Genomic DNA, 21,614 nt, shown 5'->3' with positions numbered 1-21,614 from the left:
GCCCAACATGGTGAAGGAGGTGCCAACCAGTGTTGTGGACCCATTCAGTCTCAACGCTAAAGATGGGTCAGAGGAGTCATTCCGAGGCTCTGATCACACAGAGTCAGAAGAAAGCTCTGCCTCACTATGTGCTGTCCTGCGTGTGGCCTAAGATTTTATTTGATTTGATTTGCTTTGATTAGCTAGGCTAGAGCTTGATGACCCTCAAGCTACAGCTCCTGCAGCTAACCCGTTCTTTAAGAAGGCCCTGGCAGCTACACCTTTCAGTGTGCCACCTTCACCGGCTTTTGTTACGGAGCTTCAGAGATGCTGGTCCGACCCACGTGCTCTCGCCCACCATAGCAAGGACAGTAGGACACTATCTGCCATGCACGATGCAAAACAACATGGGCAAGACCATATGCCTAAGGTGGATGAATGTATAGCAGAGCTGATGCTCTCCTTAGATGAAGGATGATGGCCGTTGCCCCAGACCTCATTGCAGGGCCACAGATGAGCTACTGTCACGGGCCTACAACACATCACCCCGCATTGGGAACTCCCTTTCAGTGCTCATGCTAGCACAGAACAGTATGCTCCAGCCGGACCACGCAGACCTGGACCTCTGCAACCTGAATGACGCATCTCTTCAGGCGTTTGCGTTCATGACCAGAGAGTTAGACAGACTGATGTCCACCCTTGTTGTGACTCGTCACCAGGTCTGGCTCGCCCAAGTCCCAATGTCCGATGACTCCAGACGGACGCTGAGAAAGCTCCCAGTAGCGCTTCCGCAACAATTCTTCTGCAACAATTCCAGTTGAATGCATTGGTGAAGGTACGAATGTTGCAACAACTGATGGGCATGCTTGCTGGGTGACACCATTAGGCCTGCTGTCTTTAAGGCCACTACAAGTGTGGTTCAACGACCTTCACGTGGAGGAAGAGAGCCTACCTGATTACAGGTGTCCCTCTCGGATCATTTCCGGCAAGGCGGGAAGTAGTGACGACCAACGCTTCACTAGCAGGCTGGGGATCAGTGTGGCAACACAGGTCTATACGGGGAGAGAGGTGCCCCCGCTGGAGGAAAGAGCACATCAACGTGCTAGAACTTCAGACAGTTTACCTCATCCTGAATCACTTTCTGCCGGTTCTCAAACACAAACATGTCCTGATACGATCAGACAATACGTCAACAGTGTTCCACATCAACCATCTACCACATCTGGCCTCCCTACGAGCCTACCACATCTCTGAACAAGGTGGCAGACTTCTTGTTGCGACAGAAACCGCCCCTGGGGGAGTGGAGACATCACCCACAAGTAATGAAGATGATATGGCAGTGGTTTGAAACAGCACATTTGGACCTGTTCGCCTCAGAGGAAACATCCCACTGCTCCCTCTGGTTCTGTCTGTCAGAGTCCAAGAACCCCTTGGGCATGGACGCCTTAGCCCACACATGGCCAGATTGCCTACTGTATTTTTACATGACATAGGGTTGAGCGTTCTGACCTCACAACGGCTGTCAAGCACTTAAGGTAACTAGCTAAAGTTGGCTAGTTACCTTAAGAGAGGAGAAGAAGAGAAGAGAAGACTCCTGTATAGTTGGGGACGGTTGCAGAAGTAACAGGAGTGAGTTCAGTTTTTGATCCCCACAGGATACAGCAAGACCCGGAGCCAAGAAGACGTTATCCCGGAGAGGGTGTCATGGGGGAGACCTATTCTTTTCTTTTGAATTATTATTTTAATAAACACCTTTGAAACTGAGCTAATCCTAATGTGTCCGTGTCTGATCTGTGTAAACATTTTGACCCAACCCCCTGGTCTGCCACACCAGATATAATGATATTTCACAGTAAACAAATAAACAGCTTTTTAGCACTCTTAAAAGGGCTTTCAACATTTATGGCACTTACACAAATTACTGATGATTGGCTGACAGAAATTGATAATAAAAAGCTTGTGGGAGCAGTTTTGTTAGACTTGTGCAGCTTTTGACATTATTGATCATAATATGCTGCTGGAAAAACGTGTTGTGGCTTTACATCCACTGCTATATTGTGTATCGAGAGTTACCTGTGTAACAACACAGGGGGTGTTATTTAATGGAAGCCTCTCCAACATAATCCAGGTAGAGTCAGGCATTCTCCAGGGCAGCTGTCTAGGCCCCTTAATTGTTTAAATCCCAACCCCCTGGTCCCGTGTGGCTCAGTTGGTAGAGCATGGCACTTGCAACGCCAGGGTTGTGGGTTCATTCCCCACGGGGGACCAGGATGAATATGTATGAACCTTCCAATTTGTAAGTCGCTCTGGATAAGAGCGTCTGCTAAATGACTTAAATGTCTTAAATGTCTAATGACCTGCCACTGGCTCTGAGTAAAGCCTGTATGTCCATGTATGCTGATGACTCAGTACCTTACAAGACAGCTACCACAGCAAGTGAAATCACTGCAACACCTGACAAAAAGCTGCAGTCAGTTTCAGAATGGGTGGAAAGAAATAAGTTAGTCCTAAATATTCAAAAAAACAAAGCATTGTATTTGAGACCAATCATTTACTAAACCCTAAACCTGGAAATTAAGCAACTTGAGACTAAACTGCTTGGAGTAACCATGTATTGTAAACTGTCATGGTCAAAACATATTGATGCAACAGTAGCTAAGATGCGGAGAGGTCTGTCCATAATAAAGCGCTGCTCTGCCTTCTTAACAACGTTATCAACAAGGCCGGTCCTACAGACCCTAGTTGTGTGGCACCTGGACTACTGCCCAGTCATGTGATCAGGTGCCATAAAGAGGAACTTAAGAAAATTACAATTGGCCCAGAACAGGGAGGCACGGCTGGCCCTTAAATATACATGGAGAGCTAACATTAATAGTATGCATGTCAATCTCTCCTGGCTCAAAGTAGAGGAAAGATTGACTTCATCACTACAGTCGTGGCCAAAAGATTTGAGAATGACACAAATATTAATTATCACAAAGTTTGCTGCTTCAGTGTCTTTAGATATTTTTGTCAGATGTTACTATGGAATACTGAAGTATAATTACAACCATTTCATAAGTGTCAAAGGCTTTTATTGACAATTACATGAAGTAGATGCAAAGAGTCAATATTTGCAGTGTTGACCCTTCTTTTTCAAGACCTCTGCAATCCGCCCTGGCATGCTGTCAATTAACTTCTGGTCGACATCCTGACTGATGGCAGCAGAGTTTGTCAGAATTTGTGGGGTTTTGTTTGTCCACCCGCCTCTTGAGGATTGACCACAAGTTCTCAATGGGATTAAGGTCTGGGGAGTTTCCTGGCCCAAAATATCGATGTTTTGTTCCCCGAGCCACTTAGTTATCACTTATGCCTTATGGCAAGGTGCTCCATCATGCTGGAAAGGGCATTGTTCGTCACCAAACTGTTCCTGGATGGTTGGGAGTAGTTACTCTCAGAGGATGTGTTGGTACCATTCTTTATTCATGGCTGTGTTCTTAGGAAAAATTGTGAGTGAGCCCACTCCCTTGGCTGAGAAGCAACCCCACACATGAATGGTCTCAGGATGCTTTACTGTTGGCATGACACAGGACTGATGGTAGCGCTCACCTTGTCTTCTCCGGACAAGCTTTTTTCTGGATGCCCCAAACAATTGGAAAGGGGATTCATCAGAGAAAATGACTTTACCCCAGTCCTCAGCAGTCCAATCCCTGTACCTTTTGCAGAATATCAGTCTGTCCCTGATGTTTTTCCTGGAGAGAAGTGGTTTCTTTGCGGCCCTTCTTGACACCAGGCCATCCTCCAAAAGTCTTAGCCTCACTGTGCGTGCAGATGCACTCACACCTGCCTGCTGCCATTCCTCAGCAAGCTCTATACTGGTGGTGCCCCAATCCCGCAGCCGAATCAACTTTAGGAGATGGTCCTGGAGCTTGCTGGACTTTCTTGGGCTCCCTGAAGCCTTCTTCACAACAATTGAACCACTCTCCTTGAAGTTCTTGATGATCCGATAAATGGTTGATTTAGGTGCAATCTTACTGGCAGCAAATCCTTGCCTGTGAAGCCCTTTTTGAGCAAAGCAATGATGATGGCACGTGTTTCCTTGCAGGTAACCATGTTTGACAGAGGAAGAACAATGATTCCAAGCACCACCCTCCTTTTGAAGCTTCCAGTCTGTTATTCTAACTCAATCAGCCTTGTCCTCGTCAACACTCACACCTGTGTTAACGAGAGAATCACTGACATGATGTCAGCTGGTCCTTTTGTGGCAGGGCTGAAATGCAATGGAAATGTTTTTTGGGGATTCAGTTAATTTCCATGGCAAAGAGGGACTTTGCAATTAATTGCAATTTATCTGATCACTCTTCATAACATTCTGGAGTATATGCAAATTGCCATCATACAAACTGAAGCAGCAGACTTTGTGAAAATTAATATTTGTGTCATTCTCAAAACTTTTGGCCACGACTGTACCTGCATTGGTGAGAACTATTGACATGTTGACTGCACCGAGCTGTCTGGTTAAACTACTAGCACACAGCTCGGACACCCATGCATGCCACCAGAAGTCTCTTCACAGTCCCCAAGTCCAGAACAGACTACGGGATGCGCACAGTACCAAAGAGACCTATTCTAGGTCTAGCTCTATTCTACATCAAGTAACTCTTGAAAGCAATAAAGTCAAATGTAAAAATCTGATAAAAATACACCTTATGGAACAGCGGGTACTGTGAAGAGACACACACACATAATAACATACGCACTATATGTACACATGGATTTTGTGTTGTAGATATGTGGTAGTAGAGTATTGGCCTGAGGGTGCACACTTAATCTGTTGTGAAACTGCTTTAATTTTGCTCAACCTTTGGCAAGAGCTAATGAGGATCCATAATAAACACAACTAGTGGGGTGGCTTGCTTCCTCTTCTGTCCTTTTTATTACTACTTCCACAAATGGCTATAAATAAAAACAAATCATGAAAACAACAATTTGGTTTTTATTCTTTATTAAGGTTAGGGTTAGGTTTAAAATCGCATTTTATGAAGAGAAAGTGAAGAAATAGCCGGGATTAGAGTGCTTGGCCATCGAATCCCCGAGCTGACATGGTACAAATCTGTCGTTCTGCCTCTGAACAAGGCAGTTAACCTACTGTTCCCTGGTAGGCCGTCATTGTAAATAAAAATGTATTCTTAACTGACTTGCCTAGTTTAAATTAAGGTTACATTAAAAAAATTACTAAAGGGAACATCAGTTATTTTGCAACATAAGCAATTTGGAAAAAAAATGTATTAACAGATTTCTTTACACTTTTGCTTTACACCATTTATTTAAACTTTACAACTCTGGGACTTATGCTGGTTATTAGTACAGGCATCAGTGTTGGGGAATAGTGAACTACATGTAATTCAACTAGTAATTAAACTAAATTTTTCAGTAGGTTTGTGGTCGTTAAACTAAATTCAAATTTTGCTTTAAGGAGCTTATTACTTTTTTTGCCATGTAGCGTTGTAGCTAACTACTGGAACTACATAATAGTTTTTTTATATAGAGAAGAAAATATGGGGGAAATAAGCAAACATTTTCTTTATTTTTCAGCAACAGAACAGCTTAATTCGCACTTGAAACATAGTTTTTGTGTTAATATGGCAAATTACACATTCTTGTAGCCTATGACATTTCGGCTTTAGATATGATAATTTGTCCTGAAGTAGCTTAACTTCTTCTAGTGTGAAGTATTTGGTCGATTGGTAAATTAACAATTACTTGCATGATTCCCTCCAATCCAACATGGGGTAGGATAAACCGCTAAATGTGTATCTCAAACTTAATATCACAGTGACTTCCTCCTTTTCTTCTAGAATGTAGATGGTTGTAATGTTGTCACCAAAGGCTCCTCTGTGATATGAAAGGGCCATTTCTTCTGAATGGGCTTTTTTCACTAAAGGCTTGACCACAAACTACACACTTACAAAGCAATGTATGCACTAGAGGTCCTCTTGGGTGCAAAATGTTGGTAGTGTTTATTACTAGATGTGACACTACTAGTCTCAAGAACAAATCAGACCCGAACCCGATTGACAAAAAAATACATGTTGGAGCTCATTAGGATGAAAGACCAGTGGTTGTTCCCAGTGCTGACCGGTTCGCTGCTTTGAGGTAGGCCTGGTTGAAATGTAAATATGTGACCCGATGGTCTTTTGGGCAAGTATTGTAGTTTAAAGGTAGACTCAGTGAAATGACGTTGCCACGAGCAGCACTGCAGATATTGAGATGAGCGAGATGCAAGACGTTACTCTCACAGTCACACACAGTATCTGTGCATGGGTTCACAGCGTGGTAGCCAGGGCATCAAAACAGCTGAGAAGTTGAGCCTCGCGCTTCAACGCTCTTAGTTGTTGCGGAAATCGACCCACTATGCTGTTTACTTTCTGCATCTACATCATATCGCTGAGTCTACCTTTAATTTATACTAATTATTATAATAATCTATTTGGATTACATTTGTATCACATACTACAATCACCATTTGCAAAATCATTTGCATATGATTGACGATACAATAAAACGCAACCATGACATCATATTAAACATTTCATAAAAATGGTATTTGTACTATTCATTTTTAAATAAGACATCACTATATAGCCCTTGGCTTAACACAATAGCAATCCGTTTTTAAGAAAGATTTAAAAAATGAACATGATTCTGTCTGCCTCCTTTCACACAAAAGGAATCTTATAAAAACATCCAATATCTGACCAAATTATTTACAGTATTATCATACCATAACAACTTCAATTCTACATTATATTTACAGTAGAAGGTGGCTTGTTAGCAGCAGATATGTTTGAGTGTTTCTCGTATGGCTGGCATAAAGCAACACAGAGGTAGTCTTGCTGGATCTAACCATCTTTGTTGAGAACATCCCTGCATGTCACAGCTTTGACTTGGACAGAAAGTGACAGTGCTCATAGTAGGGAGGTGTGATGCCATTGACATCACCTCATTAAAAAACAAACATACATGAAATCTCAAGCCATCTAATAGAGGCCAAATATCAAGTCATTTTCCATTAAAAATAGAGACATAAATGAATAATAACCCAATGAGAGGATTATCCAACTCAGAACTATTAACACAATCAGATTGTGAACCCAACGATGATGATGAAGAAGCTTTGTCTTAGTAAGATGTGTCTGCTCTTTCGATCCATTTCTTCTTGCTTGGCCTTTGTGTCAGGTAAGAAAAAATCAGTGTGAACAAACAATAATAAAAGAGATGCATAAAAGGGTTTAAGTAGAACAATTAAAAGATTAAAAAGATCAGATAAGTAGATTTTTTTGTTGTGGGCATTTTCTGTTTTCTATTTTTTTGTTTTGTAAATTTTGTTCTCTCTTATTGGCCACAGCCCCGTAGGGTGGAGGGTAAGCGCCCTTGCTGAACCTGACTGTCACTCCTGGGGACTACACCATGATTGACCCCCCCCCCCTTGGCTGTGAAAGGACCGGGGGAAGTTGTTCACAAGCAAAGTAGTCCTTCAGTGGGGCAAAGAGATGGCGGATCACAGGCACACTCCAGGACTTCCCCAGCACCTTCTGCCTCTGCTGACGATTCATGTTCTTTACATCGGTGTAGTGCTTGGGGAAGCCGAAGATCCTTGAAGTGAAAGGCAGAAGAGAAGAGAACATCTTTAATTTCCACTGAATTTCAAAAAGATATATGAAAATAAGTGATAAAAAATTAAATGCCATATTTCAAAATGCCTACTTCTCTAACTCCGTGATCCACAGGTTGTCATCCACGCCTTTCTCTGATACAGGGAGCTTGCGCACGTACTTGCCCTGCTTGAGGGAGTTCGGGTTGGTGGTGATGGTCCTCACTTTTGTGAACTGTACAATAGAATACAAAATAAACAAAGGAAAACAAGAAAGGAAGACACCAGGAAATGCTTGGATACAAACAGTCACAGGTTCTAAAGAAAGATGGGTAGACTAACTCAAATAAAAAAACAGGCCAACAACATTTGAAAACAACCAAAGAGGATCAGATTGGGACTTCCTAGTTAAATGAAGATTCAATAGAAAATTAATTTGAAACATTTTCTGACCTTGGCAACTCTTCCCCTTTCAAGGCAGTCCTGGAGAATAACCTTGTCGTTCTGGGATGCAATGATGGGTCTAGAACAGAATCAGACACATTGAACAAAACCTAAGAAGATTTCTAAAGGCAGGAAGCAGACCCATCACCAAGGAGATAATCAGGCAGACAGGGTCACCAGTGAGTTATGCTAAATTATAATTATTTTGCCACTATGGCCTATTTATTGCCTACCTCCCTCATCTTACTACATTTGCACACACTGTATATAGACTTTTTCTATTGTATTATTGACTGTATGTTTGTTTATTCCATGTGTAACTCTGTGTTGTTGTTTGTGTCGCACTGCTTTGCTTTATCTTGGCCAGGTCGCAGTTGTAAATGAGAACTTGTTCTCAACTAGCCTACCTGGTTAAATAAACGTGAAATAAAAAATATAAAAAGGTATTCTTATTATCACAGAGAGATGGGCCTAAAGATGTTGTCATACTGGTGTGGCCCTGGGTTTTTGCGAAGACCCACATATCAGTAGACTATAGAGATCAATTGCACTGAATAAATCATTTTCATCTAAGGTTTCAATAATCAAAGGGGTTGATGAGAAAGGATCATGGATCAGCTGAGTGGTTTAGTTTGGTCCAGGGTGCAGACACGTACCTGTTCATCCCAGGGATGTTGCCCCAGAAGTATCGCGCTCTGTGGGCCGGGCTCACTTTCACCGCATCCACCAGAACCGGGTTGCACTGAGAACAAACTGTCAGTTATTTGGGTTCTAAACTAGAGAACATTTAGACAGTATGATTTGTATACAAATCAAGAGATCTGGTGCTGTGTTCATGTGCATTATTATATTTTCTGACTTCAAAACAGTTCATTCTGAGACTCAGACCAAAACCAGAAAGGCCCAGAAATATAAGCGCCAAAATTTCGTTTTAAGCTTGAACCCTAAGTTTCCCATTAGAATTCCCAATGTTTGGAGACAAAAATGTACACAGCACGATACAACTGTTCTAAGAGGAGAGTGAATGGGGCTAGCTAACCTCCAGGAAGCGGCAGATGTCGACCTTGTGGTGGTTGTTCATGAACACCACGTTCTCGAAAAACCAGAAGAACGGCCTCTGGTCGTCTTCTTTGGGCTTCATGATGTGAAGAAGCCGGTAATACTCAAAGAAGAGCCTCCCCGTTCCCTCTACAGACAGAATGACAGAGATGTAATAAGCACCCATAACACAGGGGAATAGTCGGGGAAGTTGGGTTATGCACTGTAGCTAGGCAGTGAACAACATTGCAGAGCTGATATCCACATTAGAGCTAACACAGATGTTGCACTCTACTTGCCTATTCCAAACTAACCACGCTGTTGTACACTGCACTCTGCTGGTAATGTCTATAAGCCACACTACAAAATGTGTAGAAAATACTTAAAATATATTTTTACTCTGTTGATCTCACAAGGTAAACTATTCAAGTCCCAGACATACCAAACAGTCCCTTCCGTGCTGGGTTCACCATGGACAGATCGTTGCAAGGGCTCCCACCAATGAGCAGATCGAACGGACCCCACTTTTGGATCTGCATTAGACAAGAGTAGTGAGGTCTGTTTTAGTACTGACCAATGTTTCAAATCGGCAGTAAAAGCGCTGTGCTCACATTATAAGACGTACGTGCTCTTTGGTGATGAGCCGGACATCATCCACATGTATGATCTTGCCTTCATGGTTGATCTCGGAAACGGCGATGGACTCCGAACAGATCTCCGAGGCCACATATTTGTCCACCTTGAATCCCAGCTCTTTCAGCACCAAGTAACCTAAGGGTCAAATAAAACAGATGTCCTCCTTCATAATCTGGTTAAGTGCTACTGTGCAAAGTCTCTGATTATTGAAGTTCCTCTTCTCGTTAGACCTTAAAGGAGTATAATATAATTTTCACAGTAGAAAAACAGTAGAATTAGAATCAAATGGAATAGTCAAAATATTCACAGTAAGATCTTCATAGTAGAAGCAAAACAAATAATAGTGGAATCAAAATTAGAGTAGAATTAAAACAACACAAAATACAGTAGTATTTTTGGCAGCAGAACCAGGACAATACAGAGTAGAATTAGAATGGAGGAATTCCGGCACTGCAGCTAACCTGTGCCAATCCCATCAAACAGTGAGAGGACGCTGATTGGTCGACGCAGGTTGGCAGGGATGGACAGGTATACCCGATCGGGCTCCTAGAGAGGGCAAAGGTTAAGCACACTCATTTGGTTATTGACCAATAAGAGCAGTACCGGTATGTAAATAAATGTTACTAATACATCAAATCAAAACAAAAAGCATTCCATTCTAAGGTAGCTCTACAAGAAAAGATGAATTGCGGGGTCACTCACAAACTGAAAGGCACTGTTAGTTGCAAAAAACTCCTGGACACGGATGCTCCAGTCAAGACGGGGTTTCAGGGCACCGTGGGCATTGTGTGGTTCACACAGGTAGCAGATCCATGGATCCACCTCCTTCAGAGAGTCAAAGGTACCTGGGCCAACCAAGATGTTTAGGCAGTCCAAGCAGTAGGAGCTGGGAGAAGACATATATGTTAGACCATGATCCATGTCTGGAAGGTTTAGGGTAAACAGTGGCAAAGGAGGCTGGTGGAGTGAGAATTGGGAGGACGGTCCCTCTTCCACCAGCCTCCACTGGAGAGAGCGTTAGTAGCAAATACTGTTACTCACCGGCAGCAGCTGTCGTTCCCACAGAGGATGACCTCCAGGCCAGCACAGCACACTGTACAGTATGACTGGTAGCCATCCTCATCGTATCGATAGAGAGTCTCAGTGAAGTTATCCTGTAGGGAAGAGTAGTCAGTGTTATAACTTCCCATATAAAGATTTAGAAATTGGCACAACTAGGGAAGACATGACCATCTGAAAAAATGGAGGCAACACACCCAATATAGATTTTGTTTAACATATACAATACCAGTCAAAAGTTTGGAAACACCTACTCATTCAATGGGTTTTCTTTAATAACACATATGGAATCATGTAGTAACCAAAACAGTGTTAAACAAATCAAAATATATTTGAGATTCTTCAAAGTATCCTTGATGACAGTGTTGCACACTCTTGACAGTCTCTCAACTAGCTTCATGAGGTAGTCACCTGGAATGCATTTCAATCAACAGGTGTGTCTTGTTAAAAGTTAATTTGTGGAATTTTTTTCCTTCTTAATGCGTTTGAACCGATCAGTTGTGTTGCTGTAAAGAAACCACTACTACAGGACACCAATAAGAAGAAGAGACTTGCTTGGGCCAAGAAACACGAGCAATTGACAATTGACGGGTGGAAATCTGTCCTCTGGTCCGATGAGTACAAATGTGAGATTTTTGTCTTTGTGAGACACAGAGTAGGTGAACGGATGATCTCCGCATGTGTGGTTCCCACCGTGAAGCGAGGAGGAGATGTGGTGGTGCTTTGCTGGTGACACTGTCTGATTTATTTAGTATTCAAGGCACACTTAACCAGCATGGCTACCACAGCATTCTGCAGCAATATACCATCCCATCTGGTTTGCGCTTAGTGGGACTATCATTTGTTTTTCAACATGACAATGACCCAACACACCCCCAGGCTGTGTAAGGGCTATTTGACTACGAAGGAGATTGATGGAGTGCTGCATCAGATGACCTGTTCTCCACAATCACCAGACTTCAACCCAATTGAGATGGTTTGGGATGAGTTGGACTGCAGAGTGAAGGAAAAGCAGCCAACAAGTGCTCAGCATATGTGGGAACTCCTTCAAGACTGTTGGAAAAGCATTCCAGGTGAAGCTGGTTGAGAGAATGCCAAAAGTGTGCAAAGCTGTCATCAAGGCAAAGGGTGGCTACTTTGAAGAATCTCAAATAGTCCAAATAAAGAAAAACTCTTGAATGAGTAGGTGTGTCCAAACTTTTGACTGGTACTGTATGTTTTTGTAACCTCCCTGACCTGTACAACATGGTGAAATGTAGTAAGAACCACAAGATGAATATATGTTTTGCTTTACCTTGCATTTAAGGCAAAGGCTTCCTTCAAACAGTGGATGGAAAATCTCTATGTCGTCAGCCATACAGCACAGGCAGAAAGCTTTGGGAGATAGAAAATTACAAAGTGAGTGTACAAAACAATGAATGAACCAGATTTCCAACACAATACCACTATTTAATACAAAAGTGCGTCCATGTCAGCACAAGCTCTCACCTTCAATGTCCAGTCTTTTTTTCTGTACCCTTTGAACCATCTTCTCTGAGAAATTAAAGATACAAAATACAGTATATTAAATGAGTGGGCAGAGAGTGTCAGTGCATTGAGAAAAGTAAACAAATAGGAAATACCACTGGTGGAAGTGATTTGAAACACAATTAGTAACAGAGGATATATCAGAGTGAAGAAAAAGTAGAGAAGGCCCACCTCTGTATTTCTGGTCCGGATGTTCATAGACGTAGCCTGGGTCTTTTTTTTTGTTGTACTGCTGCTTTTGTTTTTTGAGTGTTGGCTGACAGTCTGGATTTTGATAATTTTTCCCCTTGTTGGACGAGGCACCTGTATCCTCCTCCTGCCTGAGGTTGAAGGTGCCGTTGTCCAGGTTCAGCGAGAGCTTGGTGAGACACACAGACACCTGGCGCAGGTTGTGCAGTTTGCTGTTGATGGATGTTGCCTTTTTTTGATCCGGTTGCTTCCCATTAGCAATCCCTTTAGCTGTAAAATCATTTACATCATCAAAATACTGTATACCATTAACACAAAATACATATATATTTTTTTTCATACAAGTTGTTATAACATCTTCAAAATGAAAGAGAAGGATCATGTATGTAATACCCACTGGGCACAGACGTCAGTTCAACGTCTATTCCATATTGGTTCAACGTAATTTAATTGAAATGACGTGGGAACAACATTGCCTCAACCAGTGTGTAGATACAGAATGATGTTAGTCAGCCTCTTAGCTTACCCTCTGTCTGGAGTGGTGGTTGGAAACCATCTGGGCCAGTGGGTTTGAAACCGCCGAAGGCCCAGTCCACCATTTCCCTGAGGTGCTCCTCCCGCTCCTCTGAGCCCGGGGAAAACACCTTCCTACATCTTGAAGCAGCCACCTACACGGTTACATATCAACAACACACAATCAGATGGGATACACACATACAAATCGACAATCATACAGCACAGACATTCACACACAAGCAGAGATAGACAGACTGACCTGTAAAGATTGGAATATAGCATCCCTGTACGTGACGAGGGTGGCGAAGCTATTTGCACAGAAAAATTGTGCAAACGCTCCAAATTGCAGCAGTCCCTGGGTGTTTATCTGAAACAGACAGAATTTCACTGAGTGATAGGCACAACAATTCACCTTTACAATCTAATTTAAAAAACATTATTGTCCATCAAATATGGACACTCATAACTCACACAAACACACTGAAAACATGATGTCCTCTCCCCCCCTCACCTCGGAAAACATGCCATCCCCAAACCATTCAACTTTCCGGATGCTTTTGGCTGCCTGCCGTCCCTTCCAGGGCTGGACAATCCCTGGCCACAGAGAGTATCCCTCTATCTGTCCCCATACCAGATCCCCCACATTGTAGCCCTTCTCATCCTACAGGGAAACGCACAGCACACAGTCAGCCATACACCGCAAAACACATCTGGTGAGATTGAACATCGAAATGCACTGATATGTACCATTGTTAGCCTCAAAGCTAACTGTCATGATAATGTAAATCAGAAAAGAGAAGAGAATTTCAAGACTAATGACATAATACTACTTAACAATTGTATAAAACCTTTGGAATTACCTGGACTTCTGCATAAATTGGTAATACAATTTGATCTTCATCTAAGTCACAACAATAGACAAACAGTCTGCTTAAACTAATAACACATATCTTTAATGAACACACCGTGTAAACATTCACAGTGCAGGGTGGGAAAAGTATGTAAACCCTTGGTTTTAATAACTGGTTGACCCTACTTCGGCAGCAATAACCTCAACCAAACATTTTCTGTAGTTCCTGCACAACGGTCAGGAGGAATTTTGGACCATTCCTGGAACGAGTGCGCTGAGAGTCGGGAAGCAAGTTCAGGGAGTGAGTGTTTTAATAAATAAAAGAAACAATGAACACATAACACAAACAACGCACCGACATGAAAACAGAGTCAATAACACCTGTGGAAAGAACCAAGGGGAGTGACAGATATAGGGAAGATAATCAAGGAGATGATGGAGTCCAGGTGCGCGAGACAATGGTGACAGGTGTGCGGGATAATCAGCAGCCTGATGACCTAGAGGCCGGAGAGGGAGTATACAAGACAATTCCTCTTTACAAAACTGTTTCAGTTCAGCAATATTCTTGGGATGTCTGGCGTGAACCGCTCTCTTGAGGACATGCCACAGCATCTCAATCGGGTTGAGGTCAGAACTCTGACTGGGCCACTCCAGAAGATGTATTTTCTTCTGTGTTTTGGGTCGTTGTCCTGTTGCAACACCCAACTTCTGTTGAGCTTCAATTGGCGGACAGATAGCCTTACATTCTCCTGCAAAATGTCTTAATAAACTTGGGAATTCATTTTTCCGTCGATGATAGCAAGCTGTCCAGGCCCTGAGGCAGCAAAGCAGATCCAAGCTATGATGCTCCCTCCACCATACTTTACAGTTGGGATGAGGTTTTGATGTTGGTGTGCTGTACCTTTTTTTCTCCACACATAGTGTTGTGTGTTCCTTCCAAACAACTCAACTGTAGTTTAATCTGTCCACAGAATATTTTGCCAGTAGCGCTGTGGAACATCTAGATGCTCTTTTGTGAACTTCAGACGTGCAGATATGTTTTTTTTGGACAGCAGTGGCTTCTTCCGTGGTGTCCTTACATGAACACCATTCTTGTTTACTGTTTACGTATCGTAGACTCGTTAACAGAGATGTTAGCATGTTCCAGAGATTTCTTTAAGTCTTTAGCTGACACTCTAGGATTCTTCTCAACCTCATTGAGCAATCTGTGCTGTGCTCTTGCAGTCATATTTGCAGGACGGCCACTCCTAGGGAGAGTAGCAACAGTGCTGAACTTTCTCCATTTAGACAATTTCTTTTACCGTGAACTGATGAACACCGAGGCTTTTAGAGATACTTTTGTAACCCTTTCTAGCTTTATGCAAGTCAACCATTCTTAATCTTGGGTCTTCTGAGATCTCTTTTGTTCGAGGCATGGTTCACATCAGGCAATGCTTCTTGTGAATAGCAAACTCAAATTTTGTGAGTGTTTTTTTATAGGCAGGGCACCTCTGACCAACATCTCCATTCTCGTCTCAATGATTGTACTCCGGGTTAGCTGACTCCTGAGTTATTAGCCCAGGGGTTCACATACTTTCCCCAACCTACACTGTGAATGTTTAAATTATCTATTCAATATAGACAAGACAAATACAATAGTTTGTGTGTTATTAGTTTAAGCAGACTGTGTTTGTCTGTTGTTGTGACTTTATGTAGAAATCCAGATAATTCCAAAGGGTTCACATACCTTTTCTTACCACTGTACATACATATAACAGTATAATATAATAACAGTGACAAGCTGTTGTTGGAGTCAACAGTACCTACCTCGTACAGGCAGGAGGATGCCTTAGATGTTCCATCAGGGGTGGATGTGGCCATCAGCAGGGCATTGCCATCTTTAAGCTGGAGGTCAGCGAGAGAAACCCTTATATTATGCTTTCATAATATATGCACTGCACATAAACATATTTTATATAAAAAAAGGAAATAGATTTAAACAAAAATATAATGTACCTTGTGCTGTGTGGTCGCAGTCCAAATAACGTCATCATCGCTGTCATCGCTGTCACCGAGATCAATAACGTCAATAGACTCAGTCATCTTTAGCGCTGCCATTGTGGGCAAATTGCAATGAGGAGGTCAATATTTTTTGGAGGACATATAAATATACAATATTGATACAATTGTCTGACAATGATCCCTTAATGAGGGTATGTGATGCTCAGTGCTATCCTTACCTGGTCTTGTGTCTGTCTGAACAAGCCTGGGTTCAGCAGGCTCTGTGATGTCAATCACATCTTGAACAATAGGAACACTCGGAATTATTAAATATACAGTATATCCGTATTCACCTACAGGGTATGCAATGTTTTTGTTCCAGCCCAGCACTCACACACTTGTTACAAATTAACAACAAATAATGGTCTTCAATCTGGAGAGGCTTAGTTGAATTGAGTCTGTTACTGCTGGGCTGGAACAAAAGCCTGCACACAGAAATAGAGTTGGAGACCTCTGCTCTGAATAAACAGTTTGTCAAGTGTCACATTCCGGTAAATATGTAGTACAATCTTACCAGATGAGTTGCTCTCCTGTTTCAGAGGACTTGAGGGTGATGAGGGTATGCCTTCGTCCTCACTGTGTTCTGTCTCTTCTGTGAGACAGTCATCCTCATCCCGACTACCAACACCAAGCAAGGTAACCTGGACACATATAAAGACATCCATACCAACACATATTAACAGACAGAAACAAAACAGATTAAAAAAAATTCTACATCGCAAAACAATGTGACTATAGTAGTAGCATACATTACAGCAGAGCTAACACATCAACATAATTTCCCAAACAGTGCCGTCTAGTCCAGTTAGCTACACACCTGAGCGAAGACCTTGTCCCTTTGCAGAGAGCCAGAGGGGAGAGTAAGCAGGCTGCAGATCAGCCTCCGTAGGATAGATGTCTTCCCCATGGTCCTCAGCACCTGTTTCCAGTGCTGCTCCACCGTGGGCCCAGGGGAGGGAGAATCGACGGTAGGCTTCTCACCCTCTGAGATCATATACTCCAGGAACTCATCGGTCAGCAGGGCCATGTCCCCCGGGACTCCACACAGCCCCATGAGGGACCCCAGCTCGGCCACCACCCTACCCGTCACCTCCAGCCTCCCAGCAGGCCTCAGCAGGATGGGAATGTTCTTCAGGGCCACGTTGGGCAGTGGCAGGCTCTCCATCAGGCTCCAGGTGGTAGCCTTGTAGAAGGAGACACTGCTCTCCAGGAAAGAGTCAACGACATCGTCTTTGAGTTCTGCCTGATGTTCCGACACGAAGTCCTTCACGCGGGCGCCCGTGTTCACCTCCACCCTCAGGAGGTGGTCCTTCTCGTTGGCAAGGAGCTTGGGCTCCCGCCGCCTCAGGAAGCGGTCCACGGCGGGCGAGCAGAGGAAGCTGGCTGCATAAGAGTGCACCAGGCTGGAGGCCTGCTGTAGGATGTTGGCCACGTCAGAGTCGCCCCATTCAAGGAGCTCCTGGAAGGCACAGAGAGGCTCCAAGGCTTGCCCCAGGAACAGCAGACTCAGTCTGACTTTTAGGTCCCTTAGACGGGCACACACTTGCTCCGCGTCCCCCTCATTGCCCCGGGACTCAAAGTACTGGAGCAGCTTAGGCCAGGCGTCTGCAATCCTCTGCACCGTCCTGCCCAGGAAAAGGCACTGGGACGACAGGGGAAGGAGAGGGTCCAAGGGTGCCACATCGGCAAATATCTCCTTGAGGTTGTCGTTGGTGGTGGGGCAGGTGGAGTAGTGGTGGTGGATGTCTCTAACCAGCTCCAGGACCGACTCCGGTAGCGCCGTCACGCCCACGTGACACGCTCGTCCAGCCAGGCCAGGGAGATCACAGAGGGACACCAGCCCAGGGTTCAGGGCCCTGAGCCCGGTCACCAACACCTGGCTCAGCCCTGAGTCTCCACAGTAGAACACAGCCAAGTTCGCCAAGGGGAGCTCAAACCTCCTCAGAGTCTCCACCAGACAGTTCAGCTCAGCTGTACCAGATGACACTGTGGCATCCCTGGGCTGAAGGGTGTCTAGCAGGCGCACGTGTTTGACCCCTGACCTCTGGTCAAAGTAGCCCATTAGGAGCACACTGGCCGTCTCCCGGTCTCCATCGCCTCCCAGCTCCACACCTCGGTACAGGTAGAGGCAGTAGGGGGTCTGGAAGCAGGCAGCGGTGATATCCTGAGGGTATTTCTGACCCAGAACGTGTCTGGCTACCTGATCCTGGGTAAGTTCTGTCCCGCGCTTTGCTGGGCTGGGCCAGTGCTTCTGGATGAGCTGCAGCAGGCTGGGGCTGAAAGGGGAAAACGTATCCTCCTTCTCCTCTGCTGTTTGAACATCCAGTGCCATTTCCTGGTTCTGCCAGGGCCCCTCAGACATCTCCACTTCCCTAGCTTTGGGTGACAAAAATGACAACACTGAGCAACCAAAACACAAATAAAGTGGATACAGTGGACTAGAATTTCATACTAGCAATTCACACACAAAAAAACTAAAGAATAGAACAGAGAGAGCCTTGAAGTTGAGTCTCACAGAAGTTGAGTTGTGTCAGGGCTTTGGGTCTTTGTGGCTGTTTAGCAGCATTAGCAGGCGGCATGCTCTGTCCAGCCCGCCACTCCAGAGCATCATACTCCTGGCCCTTGTGGTTGGAGTCAAAGAACACCTTGAACCACTGTAGGAAGTCCAGGCTCGCCCCAGAGCTCCCTCCGATCAGACCCTCCACTGGGATTGACTGGGGAAGGAGAGATTTTACACAGCATTATTAAATCACTACATGTAACAATATGCATGTTATAAAATGTAATAAGTACTAAATTACATATATAATATGTAATAACACCATGTTGTTACTAGAGTAATTGCAGTGTTGCTACACATGTATAAGAGCAATGGAATGAAGACGTTGTGTGCAGATTACACAAAGTCCTACTAGACTGCAGTATATCATGAACGGGTGTATGGCTGTAGAGTGTAACTCACTATGATCACCCCACTCCTCCTGAAGCTGGCCTGCAGCACACTGTAGTTGTGAAGGGCATCCACCTCATCACTGGCCTGGAACCTCACTTTCTGTACGTCCACAGAACCAGGGAACAGACAATGCATCAGCTGGCAGAACGCAGCACCTGGAACACACACATTTTGAGTCATACCCCCATGCCTGGAAATCATACAAAATAGCTAACTATGATTGTTTTACATGAGAACTTGTTCTCAACTGGCCTACCTGGTTAAATAAAAGTTAAATAAATAAAAACATTGATGTAGAGGAATGTTCTCTAAGTATGACATCAGACACAAAACAGTGTATTATCTAGAGACAATACATAGGCCTAGAGAAATTGTCAACAGTGTGTACAATGAGCATCTAGCCTACCTGAGCATGTTTGCTCCACCTTAGTGAACCTGGTCTGTAGAGATTCATTGAGCCAAGCCAGCAGCTCATAGCGGTTGTGTTTCTCACCAGGCTTGACATGGACATTCACTGCCATCTCAAAGTCTCCACCTGTAACAAAACCACACATTAATAACAATGTAGCTTAATAACAAAAACAAGGATCCTAGTATTTGTATAGGTGATAGTATGTGTTAAATGCATGAATTGATATTCAGTACGGAGTGCACACTCAGCTCCACCAAAAAGACTACTTTCAGGCACTGGTAAACATCAACGTAAACACCCATTTGCGTATTGTAAAGGTTGGGGGAAGGAATCGAACATCGCAATTACAATAAAAGTAAGCTATCGCTACAGTGTATTAGATATAGCTGCTGCAACATTGTATCGCTCTCGAACGATTCAGAGTGTTGTAACATTGTGTCGATTCATCTGCGCTCTTGCTTTGTGCATTCGTGCTTCACGTTAACTTCCTGAATGTTCAAATAGTGACTGTTAATATAGGCTATAGTCATCAAATGTTCTGAGTTTAAATGTTTACACAAATCGCCATGGGCTAAATTTACGCATGCTAATATTATTTTCCCGCAAAAACACCGAAGGAATGTATTGTATTTGGACCAATGCTGACCCAAGCAGCCACGTGTATAGTAACCATGCAGCATACGCAGAAGTGTTAGTTCAGGTGTCCCACATGTTATTAGAACGTTGTTATAAACAATATTTGACTAGTGTTTTCAACAAGGCTGGTAAACTGTAGCCAAAATGGCAAAACATATATTTCTCAGCATTCCAAGCAATAATCATTTATTTAGACATATTGGTAAAAGAAAAGTATATATCCTTCAATTACATTGTTTTATGTGTAACCTATGCTATTTATAAAGCTTGGTGAACGTAAAAAGTACAATACAACCTGGTAAAAGTTAATGTGAGGCTATGAGCTAGGCTACTTGCCTATTTGCTTACGATATATCGAAAATTTTCAATATTGTTCAGACATGTGCGCTCACCTCGCTCTCCTTTCCTTTCCATGGCGTTGTCAATGTCCCAAACTCGTTGTCTGTCGTTTGGCCAAGCTAGCTACTCACCCCTTTGACTCCGAGAATACGGGATATTTAACTCGCTGCGACTGTTCAGAAGCCCCATAGCTATGTGTCGTCCGCGGGATTCCAACCAATGATCTCTCTATGCTAATGTTGAATGGGGTTGGACAACGTGAAACAGCCGATCCCGCAAACTAGGCTATAGCTAATTGCGCCCGCCAACCATTGAAACAATGGAAACACTCACTGTTTTACAGTTTCCAAGTCAGAATCGTAGGCCAAACATCGTAATCTATTGCTGTATCATTGTAGGGTTGTGTTTACGACATTTTGAGAGCCACAATGTGTTGCAGACTATAAAGCCATAATGCCCATCAAAACGGATCTAGGCGAAATTTACTCAGCATCTTAGATGATCGAACCTTTCTAGTGTGGCCACTAAAAGGAAGTAACCGAATGTACCCACATATTCATCACGTTCCACGACAAAACAACATTTAGGACTATAAAAACACCATGGGGGTAGGTAGGGGGACCACATGGTTGTACTTTCTTGATAGAAACATAACGCCTTCCTTCCCGAAATATGCCTAAATCTGGACAGGTTAAATCTAGTGTAGTAATTTGACCATTCCGTACTATTTAGTTGAACCATTCTGTGCATAGGCCTACAGTAGCCTAGTTTTTCTGTTGTCAAATGGCAGCTCCATCGGGTCTAAAATGGCGACGGTCGAAACTAAGCTCAGTTGGGTTCGACTCAAACTCCGAGTCATTTAGTTGTTAAACGAATGGATTAACATTATCCACGTTTCTATCCACAGTTTGTATGTGAGTAAAGTCATTTCGTATAAAAAAAAACACGACAGCTGATGGAAAGTTTTGGTGTAATTGTCATAAATGCCGACAGATGGGCCTAATTTGTTCGTTCAACATGGTGGGATCTTTTTGTGATTAATATTATTTATGCGGGAAATGGCGGTGGAAAGTTATATAAGTATATAGTATTCAGACCCCTTGACTTTTTCCACATTTTTTTAAGTTATGGCCTTATTCTGAAATTTATTAAATTGTTATTTTTCTTCTCATCAGGCCTTTATGGCAGAGCAGCCAGACAGAAGCCACTCCTCAGTAAAAGGCACATGACAGCCTGCTTTGGGTTTGCCAAAAGGCACCTAAAGACTCAGACCACGAGAAACAAGATGGACCACGAGAAACAAGATTCTCTGGTCTGATGAAACCAAGATTGAACTCTGGCCTGAATGCCAAGCTTCACGCCT

At 43.4% G+C, this 21,614-nt stretch overlaps 1 protein-coding gene across 1 annotated transcript; it reads right to left on the bottom strand.

Annotated features, from left to right (window-relative positions):
* Nucleotides 1-5,526: 5,526 nt before the first annotated feature.
* Nucleotides 5,527-20,914, bottom strand: LOC129860962 (uncharacterized). The gene is made up of 25 exons (XM_055931933.1): nucleotides 20,305-20,914; nucleotides 19,271-19,399; nucleotides 18,874-19,019; nucleotides 18,427-18,625; nucleotides 16,729-18,287; nucleotides 16,426-16,552; nucleotides 16,091-16,150; nucleotides 15,867-15,961; nucleotides 15,678-15,755; nucleotides 13,533-13,682; nucleotides 13,281-13,388; nucleotides 13,032-13,173; nucleotides 12,488-12,775; nucleotides 12,278-12,322; nucleotides 12,084-12,163; nucleotides 10,772-10,884; nucleotides 10,433-10,616; nucleotides 10,192-10,276; nucleotides 9,720-9,865; nucleotides 9,537-9,627; nucleotides 9,096-9,244; nucleotides 8,713-8,798; nucleotides 8,066-8,135; nucleotides 7,726-7,847; nucleotides 5,527-7,614 (listed from the first exon to the last, which is right to left on the bottom strand). The coding sequence occupies exons 1-25, from the start codon at nucleotides 20,324-20,326 to the stop codon at nucleotides 7,422-7,424; spliced, it is 4,467 nt and encodes a 1,488-aa protein (XP_055787908.1). The 5' UTR covers nucleotides 20,327-20,914; the 3' UTR covers nucleotides 5,527-7,421.
* Between the last annotated feature and the right edge of the window lie 700 nt (nucleotides 20,915-21,614).

This window comes from Salvelinus fontinalis, chromosome 8 (assembly GCF_029448725.1).
Source record: "Salvelinus fontinalis isolate EN_2023a chromosome 8, ASM2944872v1, whole genome shotgun sequence".
NCBI lineage: Eukaryota > Metazoa > Chordata > Actinopteri > Salmoniformes > Salmonidae > Salvelinus > Salvelinus fontinalis.
The sequence above is the reverse complement of the archived record's forward strand: the minus strand, read 5'-3'. Positions and strand labels throughout refer to the sequence as shown.